General features: G+C 38.5%; 1 protein-coding gene across 11 annotated transcripts in view; it reads right to left on the reverse strand.

The window, feature by feature from the left end:
- Nucleotides 1-21518, reverse strand: part of CEP112 (centrosomal protein 112) — a 641834-nt gene that overhangs the window by 382812 nt on the left and 237504 nt on the right. For all 11 annotated transcript variants that reach the window (XR_004257837.1, XM_032242004.1, XM_032242007.1 and 8 more), the window contains one exon: nt 13996-14103. Coding sequence is in view for 10 of the 11 variants with exons in the window: in XM_032242004.1 (XP_032097895.1) it covers nt 13996-14103 (108 nt within the window). In the remaining variant the exon portion in view is untranslated. The remainder of the gene's footprint in view (nt 1-13995; nt 14104-21518) is intronic.

The raw sequence follows: 21518 nt of genomic DNA on the forward strand, positions 1-21518 counted from the left end.
ATTAATTAATTAACTAATAAACTCCATAGAGATGGAGTTCAAAATCTTTAGAAAAAAAGTCTTAAGTGTATATTTTAATTCATTTTACTTCATATGTTTCTCTAATTCATTTTACTTCATGTGTCTAATTATATCACTGCTTTTAAATGAACATGAAATATAAAAATCATGTAAGTTTGCCAGTTAGAGTTCGTAATTCAGAAGGACCAATAGGTCAAGAAGGTTATAAACTCTTCCAATATATAGGACTATTTCTTTACTTTCTTTTTACTTTCTTTACCTTGCCTACCACAATGGTTTGTAAATTATTCATTATTTGGAATGAAACAAGGTGACATTCAAAAAACAGAATTACAAGTAGGCAGAAGAGACCTGCTTCATCTTCCCCATCACCAAACTGTCTTGTCCACCTGCAGAGTCCCTGCCTTACCTACGGTTTGAACGCATGGCTGGCCTTGCAGCTACCTAAGATGAGTCCCTTCATCTGTACACTGGATTCCATCCTCTCTTGCCAAATTAAGCACATTGCTCTTGAAACTATCCCATCATTCTCTGCATCATCAACATTTTCTTCTCCATTGGATCACTCTTATCAACAAGTAACTATGTCTTTAGCATATCTCATTTAAAAAAAAAAAACTTTCCCTTGACCCCACATATCCCTCTAGATATCACCCATTTCTCTGTTCCCTTTTCTTTTGAAATTCCTCAAAAAGGCTATTTACAACCCATTCTCTGTCCACCCATGTAATTCAGGCTTCGGTTCTCATATTCTACTGAAACCAGTCTTGTTGAGGTGGCTAAAGACCTTCTTGCCATCCAGTGGTCAGTACTCAGTCTCCATCCAACTTCCCTTCTTGGCAACACCTGAAACAAGTGTTTATTCACTTCCTCCTTCCTGAAACACTGCACATGGCTTATGGGAAATCCCACCTTCTTAGGCTTCTCTTTTACCTCACTGGTTGCTCCTTCTCAGTCTCTTTTGCTGCTTCCTCCAACTCTTCCTCATATGTAAGTGTTGGCAGCCCCTTGACTTAGTCCTAGAAGTTCCTTTCTTTTCTCTCTACTCATGTCTCAGTGTCACCACCATCCACTTGGTTGCTCAGCTGGAAAACTTCTAAGTCACATTTCAGCCCCCTCTTTACCTTATATTCTATTTCACACCTACTGACAAGTCCTGCCTGCCAACGAGATCCCAAATCTGACTAGGTGCCATCTCCCCCACTATGCCCACCCTAATCCCAGCCCTGGTAACCTCTAACCAGCCCACTGTAACCATCTCCTAACTAGGTCCCCTGCTTCCTCTCCTACCTCCATCATAATCAGTGTTCTACACAGCAGCTGGAGTGATCTTTAAAAAATGCAAATCAGATCTTGCTCAAATGCTCCAATGGCTTCTCAACATACTCAGAATAAAATCCAATCTCTCACCACAGTCCGTAGGACACAACATAATCCAGTCTGTACTTAACTTTGGCTCCTACCACTCTCTTCCAAGTTCACTCCATTCCAGCTACAAACTAACCCACCTCATGGCTGTTGCAACTGCTCTTCCCTCTGCCTCGAATATTCTTTCCTTACCACAAGTTTTTGTATGGTTTCCTACTTAACTTCATTCAGGTCTTAATTTGAATATCATTTCGGTAGAGTCCTTCACTGACAATCTTATCTACAATAATACCTTGTATAAAATAATAACCATATGTAAAGTAGCTCTATCACACTTTACCTTGCTTTATTTTTTCTTCGCAACAGTTATCAATACCTCATCCTACCTTAAATTATGTTTTGAAAGAGAAAAAAGAGAGAGAGAGAGAGAGAGTGTGTGTGTGTGTGTAAGTATGTATGTATGGTTGAGGCGGTGGTGGGCAGTGGTAGTGGGGTAAAGACTCTATATTTTGTGCACTGTTATATCCTAAGTACTTGGAAGAGTGTTTAGCACAAAGCGGTCACTCAATAAACATGTGTTAAATAATGAATGATTAAGAAAGCATTATTTCTACTCTATATTTTAAATGTACTTAAAGAAGGAATAATGAATTAATAGATATCACTATCCAATAAAACTTTGTTTCTTTTTTGAGTTGGGGTCTTGCTGTGTCACTCAGGCTGGATGAAGTACAGTGATGCTATCAAAGCTCACTATAACCTTGAACTCTCAGGCTCAAACAATCTCCTCACCTTGGCCTCTAAAATAGCTTGGAATACAGGCACATGCCACTATGCTGGTCTAATTTTTTTTTTTTAATACAGATGGGGCCTCACTATGTTGCCCAGGCTGGTCTCTCACCCCTGGCTCCAAGCAATCCTCCCTCCTGGGCCTCCTGAGTTACAGCCATAAGCCACTGCACCCAGACCATCTTTGTTCTTTTAACATCCACTCTAGCTAAAGGTGCCACTTGGGTTTTTAAAATTATTATTATTTTATTATTATTATACTTTAAGTTCTGGGATACATGTGCAGAATGTGCAGGTTTGTTATATAGGTATACACATGCCATCGTGATTTGCTGCACCCATCAATGTGTCATCCACATTACGTATTTCTCCCAATGCTATACCTCTTCTACCCCCCTCCCGCTGACAGGTCCTGGTGTGTGATGTTCCCCTCCCTGTGTCCATGTATTCTCATTGCTCAACTCCCACTTATGAGTGAGAACATGCGGTGTTTGGTTTTCTGTTCCTGTGTTAGTTTGCTGAGAATGATGGTTTCCAGCTTCATCCATGTCCCTGAAAAGGACATAAACTCATTCATTTTAATGGCTGCATGGTATTCCATGGTGTATGTGCACCACATTTTCTATATCCAGTCTATCATTGATGGGCATTTGGTTTCGTTCCAGGTCTTTGCTGTTGTGAACATTGCTACAATAAACATACATGTGCATGTGTCTTTATAGTAGAATGATTAATAATCCTTTGGGTATATACCCAGTAATGGGGTTGCTGGTCAAATGGTATTTCTGGTTGTAGATCCTTGAGGAATCACCACACTGTCTTCCACAGTGGTTGAACTAATTTACACTTCACCAACAGTGTAAAAGCGTTCCGATTTCTCCACATCCTCTCCAACATCTGTTGTTTCCTGACTTCTTAATGATCACCATTCTAACTGGCGTGAGATGGTATCTCATTGTGGTTTTGATTTTCATTTCTCTAATGACCAGTGATGATGGCTTTTTTCATATGTTTATTGTAAAAGTGCCACTTGTTTTAACCTAGATGAGAATAGTTTCAGGCCAAAAAAAAAAAAAAAAAAAAAAAACAGAAAGGAAGGGAAGGCCCTTCTTCAATTGCCTTTCACTAAATATCTGTGCCCATTCTATGAATCTAACCTCTGATCACTGGGTCTGGACACAGAGGCCCAGGCTCTGTAGCATCACTGCCTGTGTCTCTGAGTCTGGAACCCTAATGGCTGGGAATCTGGTACTTTGCCGTCGCCTGCAAGACCAATCTGTGATTTGTGGTATAGCTACATTCCCTGAATTAGGGGCTTATTCAGAGAAATAATTTGAAAGCCTGGAACCATAACCTGATATGTAGTGGGGGCCTAAAAATTATTTATTATGAATTGGAAAAGGAAGGCCAAACAAAAAAAATACTTTCAAAAAGAGTATAAGCCGAGCAAGAATAAAAGAGAATAAGAGCAGCATCCTGGATGTATAATAAATCAGATATATTTAGAAATCAGCAAGTCATATGGAAATTCATTTTGAAGATATTTTAGGGAGCCCCACAAATTCATAGTTATTAACCTTATCTGGAACCTCAATACCAAAAAAAAATTTTACCAAGTCTTTCTACTCCAATCAGTCTTGACATCTATCACCCAATTTCAAACAATTCCCACTTTTATTTGCTCTCCTGTCCATGTAATTTCTCCAGTCTCAGCAAATAATCTTGCCTCCTATCTGACAAAGAAAAACCCTTACTAATAAGAATGTATTTATCTGCCTTTTGTAGACCGACAAGCTTCTACACACCCGGCCTTCCCTTCTCCTCTCAGGAGGCACACAGGAGAGAGACCTGGCCCTCCTCCAAGTCCAGCACCTGCCCCATGATGTGGGTCCTACCCAATGTCTCCACCTTCTTGGGAACTCATCCTAGGGAGTGTCTTTCCTGTTTCCTCCCTTTCTTGCTTTCCACCATCTCCTTTTCCAGTGTAGACTAAATAGTCACATTTAAAAGAAGCTTAAGCTTTTAAGTTATACCACCTAGCTAATTGATGACTAGAATATTTACAATGGACAAAGATTGGGAATTGTGTGCTATCTGCTTTTTAAATATCCCAGCTGACCTTACTTAAAATTTCCCACTTGCTTATCTTGCATAATTTGTTTTGTCTGTGCTACTGTCCTTGCTACCAAAATATTTTAAGTTTTAAATAATGGCGGCTTGTAAGAAGTTGGCCCTTCAGTGCATTTTTTTGTAGTCATTGACAATAAGCATTTTTTCTTTCTGGAGAAGCTGACCACTTGTTTATCTGCTGAACAACATTTCTCCTTCAAGGCTTTGTAGTGGAAAGCAAAGATATAAAATACAAGATTAAAGAATGATATCATGGGGTTGCCAAAAAAATCTCTGTAGTCCAGGAAGTCCTAGCATGCCTGGTTGGTTGTTTGTTTCCAACTTGAATGAGGTTTGTGAAAAGACAATTAGAATTGTCTTTTTGTTCCAATGGGTTATACAGGAAAGAAACAGGAAATCTTGATGAAAGCTTGGGCTTTACAGGATATTTGTGTGAGCATTTATCCCATGTGTTTGATGTTTTTCTTTCCACATCTGCACACTTTATGCCTGGATTTTGGCTCAGATACTTTAAAATTCTACTTTGCTGTTTTCACTTCATTACAGTTCCTGGCACGATGCTTTCTGTAAGAGAGGGGCTCAAAAATCAAAACTGGAGAAGGAAACTGAGGCCCAGAAGGCACAAGTCCATTCACTTCCTCTGAATGTCAGTCAGTTCCCTCATTATAAAATGTGAGGATTAGACCGGATAAGTGCTTTTAAAACTTTTCCACCAAAGTACTCTTAGCAGCAGTGAAAATGAATAGGACCCCCCTGGGGGATCTGAGGGCATAGCCTGAAGCAGCCTCTGCAAGCTGGAAGTTTCTTTGAAATGTCCTATTTTGTCTTAAAAATTCATGAGAACTTTGCATTTTACAAAACAGGAAAGTCTATGTTTGTTTTAATAGGAATGTTACCTCAATAGTAAAACTCCTTTGCTTTCCCACAATATAACTGAGTGAATGCAACACTCCGGGAAACATGTATGCAGCCTCATGAGCCCCTGGCACTGGCTCACACTCCCCCAGGGATCACCCTACCAGAGTTGGAGAAGCAAGGGCCCAGGTGCTCAGCATCTAAATCCCCTCCTCATGTGAAATGCTAACATCGTTAACACTTACAATTTTACCTTTAGAGAAAAGTAAAACAAAATAATAGAAAAAATTTCACACTTACATTTGAATGGCAACAGAGAAAGTAGGCAAGAGGCCTGATACTGGGAAATCCAGCCCGACAGGTACAAAAGTGAATGAGTCAGCGGGGGAATGAGAGAAGTCGGTCTGTCAAGAAGAGCTGGGAATCTAATCAGGCAGATGAACAGAAAGTCCCAGAATCTTGGTTTTGGAAGAGACCACTGCAGTAGGCCAGCCCCCGGAAGGCACAGTATCCCTCCATAACACTCCAAACATACAGTGCAACACTCACACTGGAAAATTACTTTCTCACAAGAAATACTGTTGCACATTTTAGAAAAGAACTATCTTGTGTTGGTTTGCTGAGAATGAAGGTTTCCATGGACACAAGGAGGGGAGCACCACACACCGGGGCCTGTCGGGGTGGGGGGCTAGGGGAGGGATACCAGGGGGTGGGGGGATAGGGGAAGGATAGCATTAGGAGAAATACCTAATGTAGATGATGGGGTGATGGATGCAGCAAACCACCATGACACATGTATGCCTACGTAACAAACCTGCACACTCTGCACATGTACCCCAGAACTTAAAGTATAATAATAATAATTTAAAAAATAAATAAAGCATTCCCCCATCCCTTTTTTCTCTTTTTCTTTTCTTTTCTTTTTCTTTTTATTTTTTCTTTTTTGAGATAAGAGTCTTACTCTGTTGCCCAAGTTGGAGTACCATGGCACAATCTCAGCAGAAAAGAAAAGAAAAGAAAAAGAAAAGAACTACCTTGAAACAGTTCAAAATATTCCTCATGGTACCATCTACATACAGGTTCAATTTCTGCACCCCCCCACCACCGGAACTACGTGGGAGTACATTTAGAGTGGACGTCAAGAGCAGGGCTCAGGTTCAGGTTCCAAATCCACCACCTATGAATTGTGTGGGACCCTGGGCCACTTACTTAAATGGATGTACTTCAGTTTCTACAACTAGAAGATGAAAACAATAAACAGTGATAGCTACCTCACAAGATTTCTGTGGGTCAGGGGAGGTGGCTCACACCTGTAATCCCAGCACTTTGGGAGGGCGAGGCAGGCAGATCACCTGATGTCAGGAGATCGAGACCAGCCTGGCCAACATGGCGAAACCCCATCTCTACTAAAAATATAAAAATTAGCCAGGAGTGGTGGCACACACCTGTAATCCCAGCTATTTGGGAGGCTGAGGCAGGAGAATGGCTTGAGCCTAGGAGGCAGAGGTTGCAGTGAGCCAAGATTGTGCCACTGGCACTCCAGCCTGGGTGCTGGGTGACAGAGCGGGACTCTATCTCAAAAAAAGAAATGTGTGTGTGTGTGTGTGTGTGTGTGTGTGTGTGTGTGTGTGTGTGTATAAAACTGTGAAGACGGAGAGTGGCTGAATATGTGTAAAGCATGCAGAGCAGTGCCTGGTCCAGAGTAATTCCTAACAACCGTGGGCTTTCAGGATTTTCATCACACAGGCCAAGCCCAACGCTCCCTGAAATTCAGACCTTAAATTTACAAACAGAGAGACATGCAATCCTCTGTTTTAAATATCCCCTCGGACACAGTTCCAGACATTTCTATATTCTGAAAACTCTTCTCTGAACGTGTTTCAGTTTGTCAGTGGCCCGCTTAAAATGTGCTGACCAAAATCGACCTATTCCTTATGTGACCTGAAATATACACAATAACTGGGACCTTATCTGCCAGCTCTCTTGTCCCCGTGTCCCAGGAACCACACTCCCCTTATCTCTGCGGCTTTCTGTCCTCCTTCTACTTTTACAACTGATTTTCTAAACCAAAGCATGGCATTTCATATTCAACCCCAATAAATGTAATCTTCCTAATTCCAGCCAGTTTAAAGCTTCAGAAAACTCATTTTTTTTATCCTACATATTAACTACTCCTTAGAACTCTAAGCATTGGGAAACTTTAAACTTTTTTTTTTAATCCCTTATCATCCTCGACTGACTGACAGACACAGAAATCTCACTTCAGGTTGACACTAATCATTCAGAGACGGCCCTTTGAACTATCACTTAACCACATAAAGATACCAATATTCAAACCATATTTCCCCATACTGCCTTCATGCAGGCACTGTCAGATGGCTCCACGAAGGCCAGATATATGACATCTATGCCTATTTCCTTATCTACCAGCCTGGCTACCCTGTTCAAAGAAGGAAATGCGCTTAGTTTAATCGGCTTCATTCTTAGCGTACTCAAGCTGGCTTGTAGAACTCACTACTGTATGCCTATAGCTTGTCGTGATATACTTCCACAGGAAAAAATCCTAACAATTTGGGTTGGCCAGGGGAAATACTGCTACAGTTCATAGACTATTCTGCTGAAAAAAAAAGTGCTAACTAAAAAAGTTTGTATATTATTCCATCAATAAATATTCTCCTAAAATGTACTAGCTCATCTTCCTGCCTTCATTCTTCCTTAGTGAGCAATTTCCTGGGATCTTCATTCTCAGCATTGATTCTAATGCATAGGCCTCTAGACATAGAAAGAATAAAAACAGGTGAAATCTGCACCCCTGAGATATTCTTATGTGTGTTTTTTACATTCCTGTTATATACTACCTTTCTATTATCTCTTTTTCATGAAAAACACAAGGAAAATTGGTGGAATAGTGTCTGGCTTCCATTAATAGTATCAATTCTTTAAAGAGTGTATCAGTACCCCTTATTGTATTCGTATTATTTTTGACCAATACAATACAAAGACAAAAATTTGATAGATTTTTAAATCTATCATTCTGAGAAAAACCTCTGAAGTTTAACATGCTTCCAGACAAATTTATATATATATATATATATTTTACATGAAAAAAGTGAAATTTTCACAATGTGGATAAGAGGGGGTATAGAAAAAGGAATTCACCATGATTCTATCATATAAAAAATAGTTAATATCAATTTTTTTATATTTCTGTCTGATTTTTGAGATTAAGGATGATTGAGTCAGAGGGTGTGTTCTTCATAAATCTTGGTAGAGACTGCCAAAATCCTTTCCAAAAAGCCTATAATGCCACGAGCATGTATAAAAGTACCAATTTCACTAAACTTTTACCAACTTTAGATGGCACATTATGGTTAATTCTAATTTGCATTTTTATTAACACCAAGACTACAGATGTTTCTACATGGCTGTTCACTTAATTCATTTCTTATCTCTTTCTTTCCTTTGCCATGTCACTTATTGGGACATTAATGATTTTCTTATGATTTGTGCTAATTACTATATTTATCTGCTAATTATTTTTATATATTATACATTTATCAATTTTATAAGGACAGTTAACTCTTTGCCTAAGATATCTGCTTCAATTATTTCTTCAATTACTTTTTTAACTTAAAATAATTTTTATTTAGTCAAATACATTTCAATTTTCCTTGGTGTTTTTTCTTATTGTGTCCAACTTTCAAAAGTCAGTGGGGTGCCAAAACAATTACAAAATAAATGCAAATCAGGTGCTGAAATCATTTGGCCACACTAGGTTATAAATTTGTCAGCCATGCAATTATCATCAAAATGAGAATATAATTTTAAAAGTCCCACAGAGAACTCTGAAACATCTTATACTCACCCTGTAGAATAATAACTTCTGATTAGCATTTGTGTTGCATAAAGAGCTTTAAATTTGGTTTTCCTTTCTCCCCTGTTCCTTCATTGGTTTACTTAGAGGAAATGACATTTTTCTTAGTGCTTCTAATATTGTTTTTAATCCAAAATTACCTCAAATATACTTTGTAACTATAGCATAATAAAAAGTAACATTCCAGGCCGGACACGGTGGCTCACGCCTATAATCCCAGCACTTCAGGAGGCCGAGGCAGGCAGATCACGAGGTCAGGAGATAGAGACCATCCCGGCTAACACAGTGAAACCCTATCTCTACTTAAAATACCAAAAATTAGCTGGGTATGGTGGCACGTACCTGTAGTCCCAGCTACTCGGGAGGCTGAGGCAGGAGAATCTCTTGAACCCGGGAGGCGAAGGTTGCAGTGAGCTGAGATCATGCCACTGCACTCCAGCCTGGGCAACAGAGTGAGATTCCTTCTCAAAAAAAAAAAAAAAAGAAAGAAAGAAAAAAGCAACATTCCTTGCCCTTCCTTAATATTTTTATTTACATTTGATAAAGTATTACCTCTGTTTCCCTCTTACTACCCCTCACTTCCCAATCCTAACCTCCAATTCTTCATCTATTTTTCTAAATCTAGTTCTAAAACCAGTTTCCAAGCAACCTCCTCCCATTAAAGTTGTGGAAAACATCCTCCATGGCTCTTTAGATAAAAGTGTATTTCAGGAAAATTCATATTTTAAGTTGGCATGTGTCAGAATGACTTTCAGTTGCCATCACATATTAATCGGAAATTAACTACTTCATTTTTATATCAAACCATTTTTTAAAATCTGTTAGAATAACTCTATTGCACTGGCTTTTGCAATTAGAAAGTCTAAAGTTATCCATACTTTGGCACTGCTGAAAATAATCTGTTAGCTCTATCTTCTATCTTTTCTTCTCTTATAGGCTTTTCATTTATTGGTTACTTTTACATTGCATATAAACTGTTTGAATTTATTTTTTATTTCATTAATCCAAATTTATTAACCACTTAAAATGCTATAGACTATTAATATAGGCCAGGCACGGTGGCTCATGCCTATAATCCCAGCACTTTGGGAGGCTAAGGAAGGAGGATTGCTTGAGCCCAGGAGTTCAAGGCTGCAGTGAGCCATGATCATGCCACTGCACTCCTGTCTGAGAGATACAGCAAGACCCCATCTCTAAGGGAAAAAAAAAAAAAAAAGAATATAATATAAATGCTCCAAAACATTTATTCCATTTTATTGTTTCTTAGCACTCATAATTTTAATGTTTTACTTATCCAAGTAATGCATAACATATGCTCATTATGAAATCTGAAGTAACAAGGTTTATTTAGAGCTTACAATGGAAGTCTCAATTCATCATAACCCTAACCCATAATTCCAGGCCAATTCCATAGTCATGTATGATCTTACAGAATTTCTTCACTGAATTTACATATCTAACTTTAAGACATGTACGTTTTAATTTTACATCAATGGGATCATAATATACAAAGTGTTCTACAAAGTGCTTTATTCCCCTCACCAATATGTCTTAGAAATCTGCATTTGTTGGCACCTGCAGATTTATGTCACTCTTTTTAATAAGTATATAGTATTCCACAGTATATATTTAGTGTAATTTATTTAATCATTCTTTTTATTTACAAATTTTTTCAATATTACAAATAATCCTCCCCAAACATGTGTGAACATGCATCTTTTTGCACGTGTAAATATTTCTATAGGATAGGTTCCAAGAATAAAATTTTGGGACTAAAGACTGTATGAATTAGATTTTTTAAAAATAGAACATATGTATTCTATATATGAATATGTATATATGCAGTATACATATTTATATGTGGATGTGTGTCTGTATATGTATGCACATAAGATTTTAAAAAATAAAATGGTAAAGATCATCTTCAAATAAAAAGTAACAGGTCCTTGCCCCATCCCACTCCTGTACTGGTAGCAACTCTTTTTAAACATTTCTGTGCTCCTTTCTCTGGTGATCACTTCCCTACCTCTATAGAGTATGCTGTATAGCTCTTTCTTAATTTACCAAAGCTAGACATTCCTTATAGGCCGTCTACTAGGACAAATAGGGATTTAGTTCATTTACACTTCCTGGCTCCTCTCTCTCACTCCTGTCACCATATTAATAGTTACTCCACTCTTTTCAGTTCCTCCAAGCAGTCAACCCTGTAATGAGAAATATACTAAAGTCTCCGTGTTTTGTTTTGTTATATGGGCAGTTGCTTAAAACCACACTTCATGATAACACCTCAGTGCTCTCAACCTTCCCCTCCCAGCGCCTCCCATCCATTTCTTCCACTTCCATACCTACACCTCTTCGACCTTTACTGTTACAATAGGAAGGCTGGTAATATTGTTTGGCTGTGACCTCCACCCAAATCTTATCTCCAACTGTAATAATTCCCACGTGTCAAGGGCGGGGCCAGGTGGAGATAATTAACTCATGGGGGCAGTTTCCCCCATACTGTTCTCATAGTAGCAAGTAAGTCTCGCGAGATCCAATGGTTTTATAAGTGGGAGTTTCCCTGCACAAGCTCTCTTGCCTGCTACCATACAAGAGGTGCCTTTGCTTCTCTTTTGCCTTCTGCCATGATTGTGAGGTGTCCTTAGCCTCACAATGTGGAACTGTGAGTCCATTAAACCTCTTTCCTTTATAAATTACCCAGTCTCAAGTATGTCTTTATTAGCAGCCTGAGAATGAACTAATACAGTTGGTAACATACATGTCCTGTTCTATAATCCTAAGCTAGTTTTTAAAGTTGAAAACAATAAATGTTATATAATTATCATATCTATGTACATATTGTTCAATGATGAGTATTTTATCTGCTAAGACTCTATCTCTTTTACTGGTCCAGTGTCATAACACCTGTGCTGCTTGAAAAACTGTACCTCTAAAATCCAGTTCCAGGATTTTCTACGTTTTTCCGTTTTCTAAATTTGCAATCATAGTCAGCATGGTAAATTGTTTTACACTAACCCATTTGATGGTCTTCTCTGTGATGTCCCTTCCAGGCAAAGGATTACACCAGGGAGGCCATGTTTGCTTTGGCCAATGAAATGTGAGTAAACTTACTTCTAAGTATATTTTAGAAGCCAGCAAATGCTCAAAACATTTCCTTTTCCATTTCCCATAGCAATGTTCCAGATAGTTCATTCTAAAAACTGGACTCAAGAGGACATGACATGGGTCAGAGCTGCAGTCAATCCTCAAAGGACATGTGACATAAGTGTGAAATAAGCCTTTTTTGTTCTAAGCCATTGAGGTTTAGGATCATGTTTACCAAAGCAAAACCAAGCTAAAACTTCATAGTCATCTTAAGTATTCTGGGAATCAAAAGAAATATATTTTTAAAAGAAGAAAATAAAACTTTGTATTACTAAGAGGCAGAGCACTGAGGACAAAATCTCAACTCCTTACACATCCTGGTCCTAGCCTCCCTCTTCCCCTTCATCTCCCACAGCAGGAACCTTTCTCCCCATACTCTGGCTAATGGGGTCCTCATCATCATTTGCCTTCCTTGAACACTTCCAGCATGCTCTCTTCTCAGGATCTCTGAACCTGCTATTCCCTCAGACTAGAATACTATTCCTCCAGAGCTCATGGCTGGCTCCTTCCTAGTTTTTAGGACTTAGCGCAAATGTCAGGGTTTCCCTGACCAGTTATTCAAGGCTGGTAGTCTCCTTCCCACCTTCCACCTGGCACAGGCTATAAAGATACCATCTTTTCTTCATCATAAGTCACTCTTCAGGCTGGGCATGGTGGCTCACACCTATAATCCCAGCATTTTGGGAGACTGAGGTGGGCAGATCAGGTGTTCACGACCAGTCTGGCCAACCTGGTGAAACCCCATCTCTACTAAAACTACAAAAATTAGCAGGGTGTGGTGGCATGCACCTGTAAACCCAGGTACTCAGGAGGCCTTGGCAGGAGAATCACCTGAACCCGGGAGGTGGAGGTTGCAGTGAGCCGAGATGGCACCACCACACTCCAGCCTGGGTGAGGAGTGAGACTCCGTCTCAATAATAATAACAACTCATTCTTCAAAATTATTTCATTTTTAAATTTATGGACTGATTGCTTACCGAAATGCAAGCTCCATGAGAGAGGAGGCATGTTCTCCCCTGTATCAGGGACAGTACTTGGCACATAGTAAGTACTCAACCCTATTTCTCAAATAAATGGATGTTTAACTAGTTCTCTGACAGGATAGAAGAAGTCAAGAATTACTGATATTGTTAGGATAGTGGTCCCCACCGAAATCTCATGTTGACTTGTAATCTCCAGTGTTGGAGGTGGGGCCTGGTGGGAGGTGTTTGGATCAGTTCAGGAGCAATCTGGTCATTTACAAGTATATACCACCTCCTCGTTTCTCTCTCTCTCTCTCTCTCTCTCTCTCTCTCTCTCTCTCTCTCTCTCTCTGTCTCTCTCCCCCTCTCTCTCTCTCTTTCCCTCTCTCTGTCTCTGGCTTGCTCACTGGCTCCTGCTTTTGCCATGTAAGGTGCCTGCTTCCACTTCCTTCTGCCACAATTGGGAGCTTCCTGAGGCCTCCCCAGAAACAGATGCCACTATGCTTTCTGTACAACCTGCAGAACTGTAAGCCAGTTAAACAATTATTTCTTTTCTTATGAATTACCAGTCTCAGGTATATCTTTATAGCAATGCAAGAACAACTTAACACAATTACTATTGATGTTTTAATCAAACATTCAGATAAAACAAACTGTCAGAATAAACTTCAGTGGAGTGTTAAAATTCTGTTTATAGATTTTATTGAAACAAATATTTTAAATATATTGGTAATAGCAGCTCTTAGCAATATTTTTATTATGCAGATATTTTTGTGATAAAGCTTTTTAAAAGAGAAGTTATATATTTATTTTAAAAATTTAATGGCAGCATCAAAATGAAAGACCTACCTGTTGTTCATAACGCTGTCTGATGTCCTCTAGTTGCCATAAAAACTCCTTTGACTGTTTCTCACGAAGAGATTTGGATCTAGTTAGATCTGCTTCCACTTTTTCCATCTATACAATTTAAAAATAAAATTTTAATTTTTTAAACAAAAAATTTTGTTCCATGTTTTTGTAATTTTTCCATTTGTTTAAATGACAGATTTTAAACACTATACCAATAATAATGATGAATTTAAAGGTATTAAAATAATTAGACATTTACCCATTTATTTTCATATATTTTAATTATTTAAGGAGGGAAATTAAAATTGGTATATAGTTGACAAAATTCTAATATTACAACAATATTGTAGTGAAAATGTAATTTAGGACATTCTAATATTTATTTAACAAAATTTAATTAAGCCCTTTGTATGTGCTGAATGAGATAAAATATTTCCAGATCATATCTCTGATAAGAGACTTATATTTTGAATATATAAAGAACTTGTATAGCCCAATAATAAATGGATAATTAAACTCAATTTTAAAATGGACAAAGAGCCTGAATAGATATTTCTCTAAAAAGATGCAGAAAAGGTCAAAAAGCATATGAAAAGATGCTCAACACCACTATCTTTAAGCAACTACAAATTAAAACAAAAATGACATATCACTTCATGCCCCAAAGGATGGCAATAACAAAAAAAGACAAATAGTAACACGTATTGGTAAAGATGTAGAGAAATCAGAACCTTCAACACTGCTGGTGGGAATACAAAATGGCCTAGACATGCTGGAAGACAGTCTGTCTAACAATTCCTCAAAAGGTTAAGCAGAGAGTTACCATGTGTTCCAGCAGTTCCACTTCTAGGTAAGAAATGAGAATATATATCCACAGAAAATTTTGTGGATATTTGTCTACAGAAATTTGTCTACAAATGTTCATAGTAGCATTATTCATAATATCCGAAAAGAGGAAATGACCTGAATATCCATCAGTTGATAAATGAATAAACAGAATGTGGTATATTTATACAGTATAATATTATTCAACAATAGAAAGGAAAGAAGTATTAATACATGTACTTTGGGAGGCTGAGGCAGGAGGATCCCTTGAGCCCAGGAGTCTGAGACCAGTGTAGTCAACATGTAAGATTGTGTCTCTACAAAAAAGAAAAAAATTAGCCAGGCATGGTGGCATGGGCCTATAGCCCCAGCTATTCGAGAGGCTAAGGCAGCAGGATCACTTAAGCCCCAGGGGTTGCAGCTGCAGTGAGCCATGACAGCACCACTGCATTCCAGCCTGGGAAAAAGAGTGAGATCCTATTTCAAAAAATAGTAAATTAAAAATAAAATTAAAAAAACTAATACATGTTATAACACGGATGAGCCTTGACAGCATTAAGCTAAGTGTCACAACAGACCACATACTGTAGGATTCCATTTACATTAAATTTCCAGAATAGGCAAATCCATAGCAACAGAAAACAGATTAGTGGTTGCCTAGGGAGGGATGGGGATCTGAGAGGGTAACTGCTAAAGGGTATGGTGTTTCTCTTGGGGAAGATGAACATTTTCTAAAATTGATTGTGATGATGGTTGTATAACATCCTGAACACATTTTTTAAAAACCACTGAATTGTACACATATGAGTGAATTGTTGGTATGTGAATTTTATCTCAACAAAGCTGTTATTAAAAAAGAAAAGAGAAAAAGGAAAAGCCAAAGACTCCACCACACCCATGACGCCTCACATAATCTAATCCCAGTGACCTCTTGGAGTTCATCTCTACTGCTCTATCCCACCACCAGCTGCACAGACCACCTACCTGCTGCCCAAGCCTATAATATGTCAGAAGTGCTCTCACCTTGGGGTCTGGAGGTTCTACCTGATACTCACACAGCTTCTTTCTCAAAGTCTTGAGGCTTTGTTTAGCATCACCTTTGTACTGAGACCTCCCAGACCAATTTTGAATTTTACATTGCAATTCCCCAGCCCCTAAGTCCACCTAGTTCCTCATTTCCTTGCTTTGCTACCCTTTTGTTCCACAGGATACATCACCTGCAGATTCACTATGTAATCTACATCTTCATTAGGGCTGTTTGTAATGTCTGTCTCCCGCAGCGTAACATCACCCCATGTTCATCAGTGATTCAACAGTGAAACAGTATCAACCATTTATCACAGTGCCTGGCACATACAGAGAATCAATAAGCACTAATCAAATGAAAAAAAAAAAAAGATTACACAGTGTACCCAACTTGATTCAAGACTTGCTGAATTTACAATTTTCAACATGTAGTTCCAAATGCTTTAAAACATGCAAAAAATAAGTAAAAGCATGTTGGATCTAACTTATTCTATCACTTAGTCCATGTTATGATCAGATGCTCTTTTATATGCAATAAGAAAGAGATGTTCTTACAGTCATGAAAAAGCTCTCCATATCAACGTGAAAATGGTGTGTTTTATGGAAAGCAGTGCAGTATTTTATTTGTCTTTAAACCCCTGCACATTTGGATATAACTTTAGAAAATATTTTTTTCTGAGGTAATTATCAGTCAACGTGGCAACCATTCTATCACTGGCTACTTTAGATTACTTATTATTCTGCTTCACTGGTATGTGGAACTACTTCTACTTTGTTCAATTCATGCACAATGCCTTCTTTCAGGTTACCTTTTGGTAAGCACTAAGATTAGTTAAGACACGAATACTGGAGGAAATGAACTATGAAAAATGCTTCTTTCACAGTTTTTCACAATATATTTGAAAAAAACATTTCAATGCATTTATTCAGACATGATTAGACTTTAAGGTTCTAGGAACAAAGATACGCAGTGAAAGACAACCAGTTTCACTGCATGAGAACAAAACACGTATTACCACCCACCACTGTGTCTAACACCACGTTCCAGTTTCTGGATCTTAACACTGAAGTTTGAATGCCCTCTAGATTATGGCATGACATTTAGCACCTAAGTATTTCTTTGTAAATCCCAAGTACTGCAATCCCAAAAATATTAAGTCATCAGCGTAAAATTCAATTAGAGTTCTAACATTACTGAGTCACAAGTAATCAGTATTGTGGTCAAGAAAAAACTTAAGGAATTATTAAAGGAAGGACAGTCAAGCAAATTCTGTTTTTTTGTTTCTAACTCAAGACTTTGGTTTCAAGGCTGTCTCTCTCCTTCAATGCTTTTCACATTGGACCTCAAGTGGAAGGCTTCTTAATTGGTCCTCAGCAATCCAGGCTTCAAAATCCTCGACATTTTCCAAGCAAGCCATGACTGTTATTGACTCTAAGGCCTTTTGCCCATCACACTACCTGGTAGGCCCTTTCATTTTTTTTTTTTTTTTTTTCCTTCCAGTCAGTCTTTTCAAGGTTGACTCAAGTTTCCATTCCTCCCTAAGATGTTCTTTAATCCCACTAACTGAATAAATGCCTTCCTTCTCTCTATGCTCTAGGACTTAACATCTTTATTCTCCTAATACATTGTGTATTTCTCTATAAAATGGAAGTATTTCAAATGTGTAAGCTTTGTTTAGTAATCCAGATCATAAGCCCACAAATAAAACAACTATGACAAACAAGCCTTTCTTATGTATATCACTAGCTGCGATGGTATGCAAAATAAAGATAAGCTGAATTCTTAAGGATGATGAGGAGGGACAGCAAGGTGGTGGAATAAAAGTTCCTCAGCTCCAGTCTATTTCATAGAAATCCAACTAGCAACCATTCACAGACAAGAATACCTTTGTGAATATTCCAGAACTTGGGAATGAGGCGGAGACATGCTCTTGGATCACAGAACTGACAAAAGTCACATTAGAAAAATAATAGAAATGGTTTCACGTTGACTGTACCATCCCTCCCACAAACCACCAAGTGCCACACAGAGAGGATGCCCCTGGGGCCATGGTTTCTATAGTGGGAAAGAGAACTAGGGCTGTATATGCAGCTTTCCCAGCATTTCAAGATGCTTGGCAGGAGGCCCACTTCTGCATCACCTTAAAAGGAACACTAAGAGTATCAGCAGGTCTAGGACATCTGAGATCAGCTAGAAACAAAGAAGGGAAAATGGGGTTCACAGCAACCTCTGCATTCTGGTCAGTGGAGACACCCAACCGGAGAGACCAATAAATAGTATCACTGAGCAGGAAGCATGGCTAACAGATTTGCCAAGCTCAAGTCCCTAACCAGATTTGCCACCAAGCCTCAAAGGTTGGCATACTTCCCCAGGCTGAGAGCCAAGCCCAAATCCCAGCATATCTGCGGAGCAGAGCATGTGGTCCAATCCAATCTTAGCAGTCATTTCTCCTGTCCAGCATTGGAGCCCAGTCTGAGGCACAGGCAGGGAGGCAAGCCTAGAACTACACATAACTGTGGGCATCACATCTGGCTTTGCCCATCTGAGTGGCTGGCTGAGAAGCAACCCCAGAGACCTTGCCAGCATTGAAGTCTGGCCCTCAGCCCCATCTTACTACAGATTTCAGGCATGAGTACCACTATGCTAGGAAATCCAGCCTGCAACCTTGCCTAATCAGAGGTTATCACAGAGCCCAGCCAGCAGTTGTGTTTGATTGTGCAGCCTAGCCAATGGTCTCACTGAACTTTGAAGCACAACCAGGAGCCACATCTGACTTCATTGAACAGGCAGCAGCCCGTCCTAACTAAAGAACCCAAAAGCAAGATCTGCTTGCTCATGGTCACTATCAGCTAGTCCACCCAGAATCCTAGGCTACACTAAATATTGAAAGTGTCCATCCCCGCCAAAGGACATCTGCAAAGGCCAAAAGAGGTAGCCATTCATCAAATGCACAGACACCAAGGCAAGGACACAAAGATTACAAAATATCAAGGAAATATGACACCACAAAAAGAAACTAACACAGCTCCTGCAAGGAACCCTAAAAATATGAAGGTCTATAAAATGACTGACAAAGAATTCAGAATAATCCTTCTAAGAAGATCATGAATGTATTAGTTTGTTCTTGTACTGCTAGAAAGAAATACCTCAGAGTGGATAGTTTATAAAGGAAATGAGGTTTAATTGGCTCACAGTGCCACAGGCTGTACAGGAAGCATGACACTACCATCTGCTCAGCCTCTATGGAGGCCTCAGGAAATTTATAATCAAGGCAAAAGGCAATGTGGGGAAAAGGTGCATCACATGGCTACAGCAGGAGCAAGAGAGAGAGAGAATGAGGTCAAAGGTGCTACACACTTTTAACAAGAAGATCTCATGAGAACTCCCTCACTATAACAAGAACAGCACCAAGGGGATGATGCTAAATCATTCATGAGAACCCACCCCCATCATTCAATCACCTCCAACCAGGTCCTAACTCCAAGATTGGAAATTACAATTTGAAATAAAATTTGGTTTGGGACATAGATCTAAACTATATCACTAGAATTATAAGAAAATATGGATAGAAAATTAAATGAAACTTGAAAAACAATATACAGACAAAAAGTTTGACAAAGGAACAGAAATTATTTTAAAAAAATGGAAATCCTAGATATAACGAACACAATAACTAAACCAAAAAATTGTATTGAAAGCTTGAACATCAGGCTCAAACAAATAGAAGAAAGGATCAGTGAGTTCAAAGATAGAACATTTAAAATTATCAAGTCACAGGAGCAAAAAGAAAAAAGAATAAAGAGGGCTTATAAAGATTATGGGATACCATCAAGAGACCGAACTTTCACATAATAGGAGATCCAAAGGAGAAAAGAAAGAAAAAAAGCATATCTAAGAAAATAATGGTTGAAAGCTTCCCAAATCTGGAAAAAGATTTCAATATCCAGGTACAGAAAATTCAGAGGTTATAACTGAATTTAATCCAAAGAGAGTTCTCACCAAGACACATCATAATCAATTATCAAAATCAAAAACAAAGAATTCTGAAAACTATAAGAGATAAGATACATATCACATACAAGGGAGTTGCAACATGGCTATCAGCAAATTTCTCAGCAGAAACCCTGCCTGCCAGGAGATAGTGGGAAGATATATATTCAAAGGACTGAAGGAGACAAGCTGCCAATCAAGAATTCTCTACCTGGCAAAGTTATTCTTCAGAAATAAGAGAGAAATAAAATCTTCCCCTACCTCTATATTCCCCACAAAATACAGGAGGTCATCACCATGAGACTTGCCTTATGGGAATTACAAAAAGGAGTTATTTAAGTTGAGAAGCAGTCACTTTCATATGTTAATAACATAAAACATGAAAGTAAAAAACTACAATAAATTGTTAAGGGAGGCTAAGTGCAGAGGCTCATGTCTGTAATCCCAGCACTTTGGGAGGCTGAGGAGGGCAGATCGCTTGAGCTCAGGAGTTCAAGACCAGTGCCTGGGCAACATAGTGAAACCCCATTTCTACTAAAAATACAAAAATTACCTGGGCACAGTTGTACGTGCCTGTAGTCCCAGCTACTTGGGAGGCTGAGGCATGAGCATCACTTTAGCCTGGGAGGCAGAGGTTGTGGTGAGCTCAGATTACAATACTGCACTACAGCCCAAGTGACAGATGAAGGCTCAGTCTCAAAAAAAAAAATTGTTAAAGGATACAAATTATAAAAAGATGTAAATTGTGAAATCAAAAACATAAAATTAGGGAAGAATAGAAGTGTAGAGTTTTTTATATGCAATGAAGTTATTATTATCTTGAAGTAGACTGCTATAAGTAGAATTTCTATGTAAGCCTCATGGTAACTACAAAGTAAAAATCTATAGTAGTTGCACAAAACATAAAAAGGATTCAAAGCATATCACTACAGAACATCATCAAATTGCAAAGGAAGATAGCAAATGAGGAAGAAAAAAAACAATTAATCTATAAAACAACCAAAAATGGATTACAAAATAGCAGTACTGAGTCCTTACCTATCAATAATTACTTTGAACATAAATGAACTAAATTCTCCAATCAAAAGACATAAAATAATGGTATAAAAAACAAAACTCAACTGTACATTTCCTACAAGAGACTCATGTCATGTTTATGGACACAAATATACTAAAAGTGAACGGACAGAAAAGATATTTCATGCAATGAAAGAAATGAAAAGAGAGCAGGGGTAGATATATTTAACTGGATAAAATAGAGTGTATTAGTCTGTCCTCACACTGCTATGAAGAACTACCCAAGACCAGGGTAATTTAAAGGAAAGAGGTTTAACTGGCTCACAGTTCAGCATGGCTGAGGAGTCCTCAGGAAACTTACAATTATGATAGAAGGAAAAAGGGAAACAAGGCACCTTCTTCACAGGGTGGCAGGAGGGAGTGAGTGCAAGAAGGAAAATGCCAGATACTTATAAAACCATCAGATCTCATAAGATTCACCCACTATCAAGAAAACAGAATGGGAGAAACCACCCCCATGATCCAATTACCTCCACCTGGTCCCACCCTTCACATGTGGAGATTATGAGGATTACAATTTGAGGTGACATTTGGGTGGGGACACAGAGCCATACCACATCAAAGAATTTAAGTCAACACTGTAAAATAAGAAACAGAAAGGCAT

The sequence above is a fragment of the Sapajus apella genome, unplaced genomic scaffold (assembly GCF_009761245.1).
Source record: "Sapajus apella isolate SASKATOON/1434 unplaced genomic scaffold, GSC_monkey_1.0 scaffold48, whole genome shotgun sequence".
Lineage (NCBI taxonomy): Eukaryota > Metazoa > Chordata > Mammalia > Primates > Cebidae > Sapajus > Sapajus apella.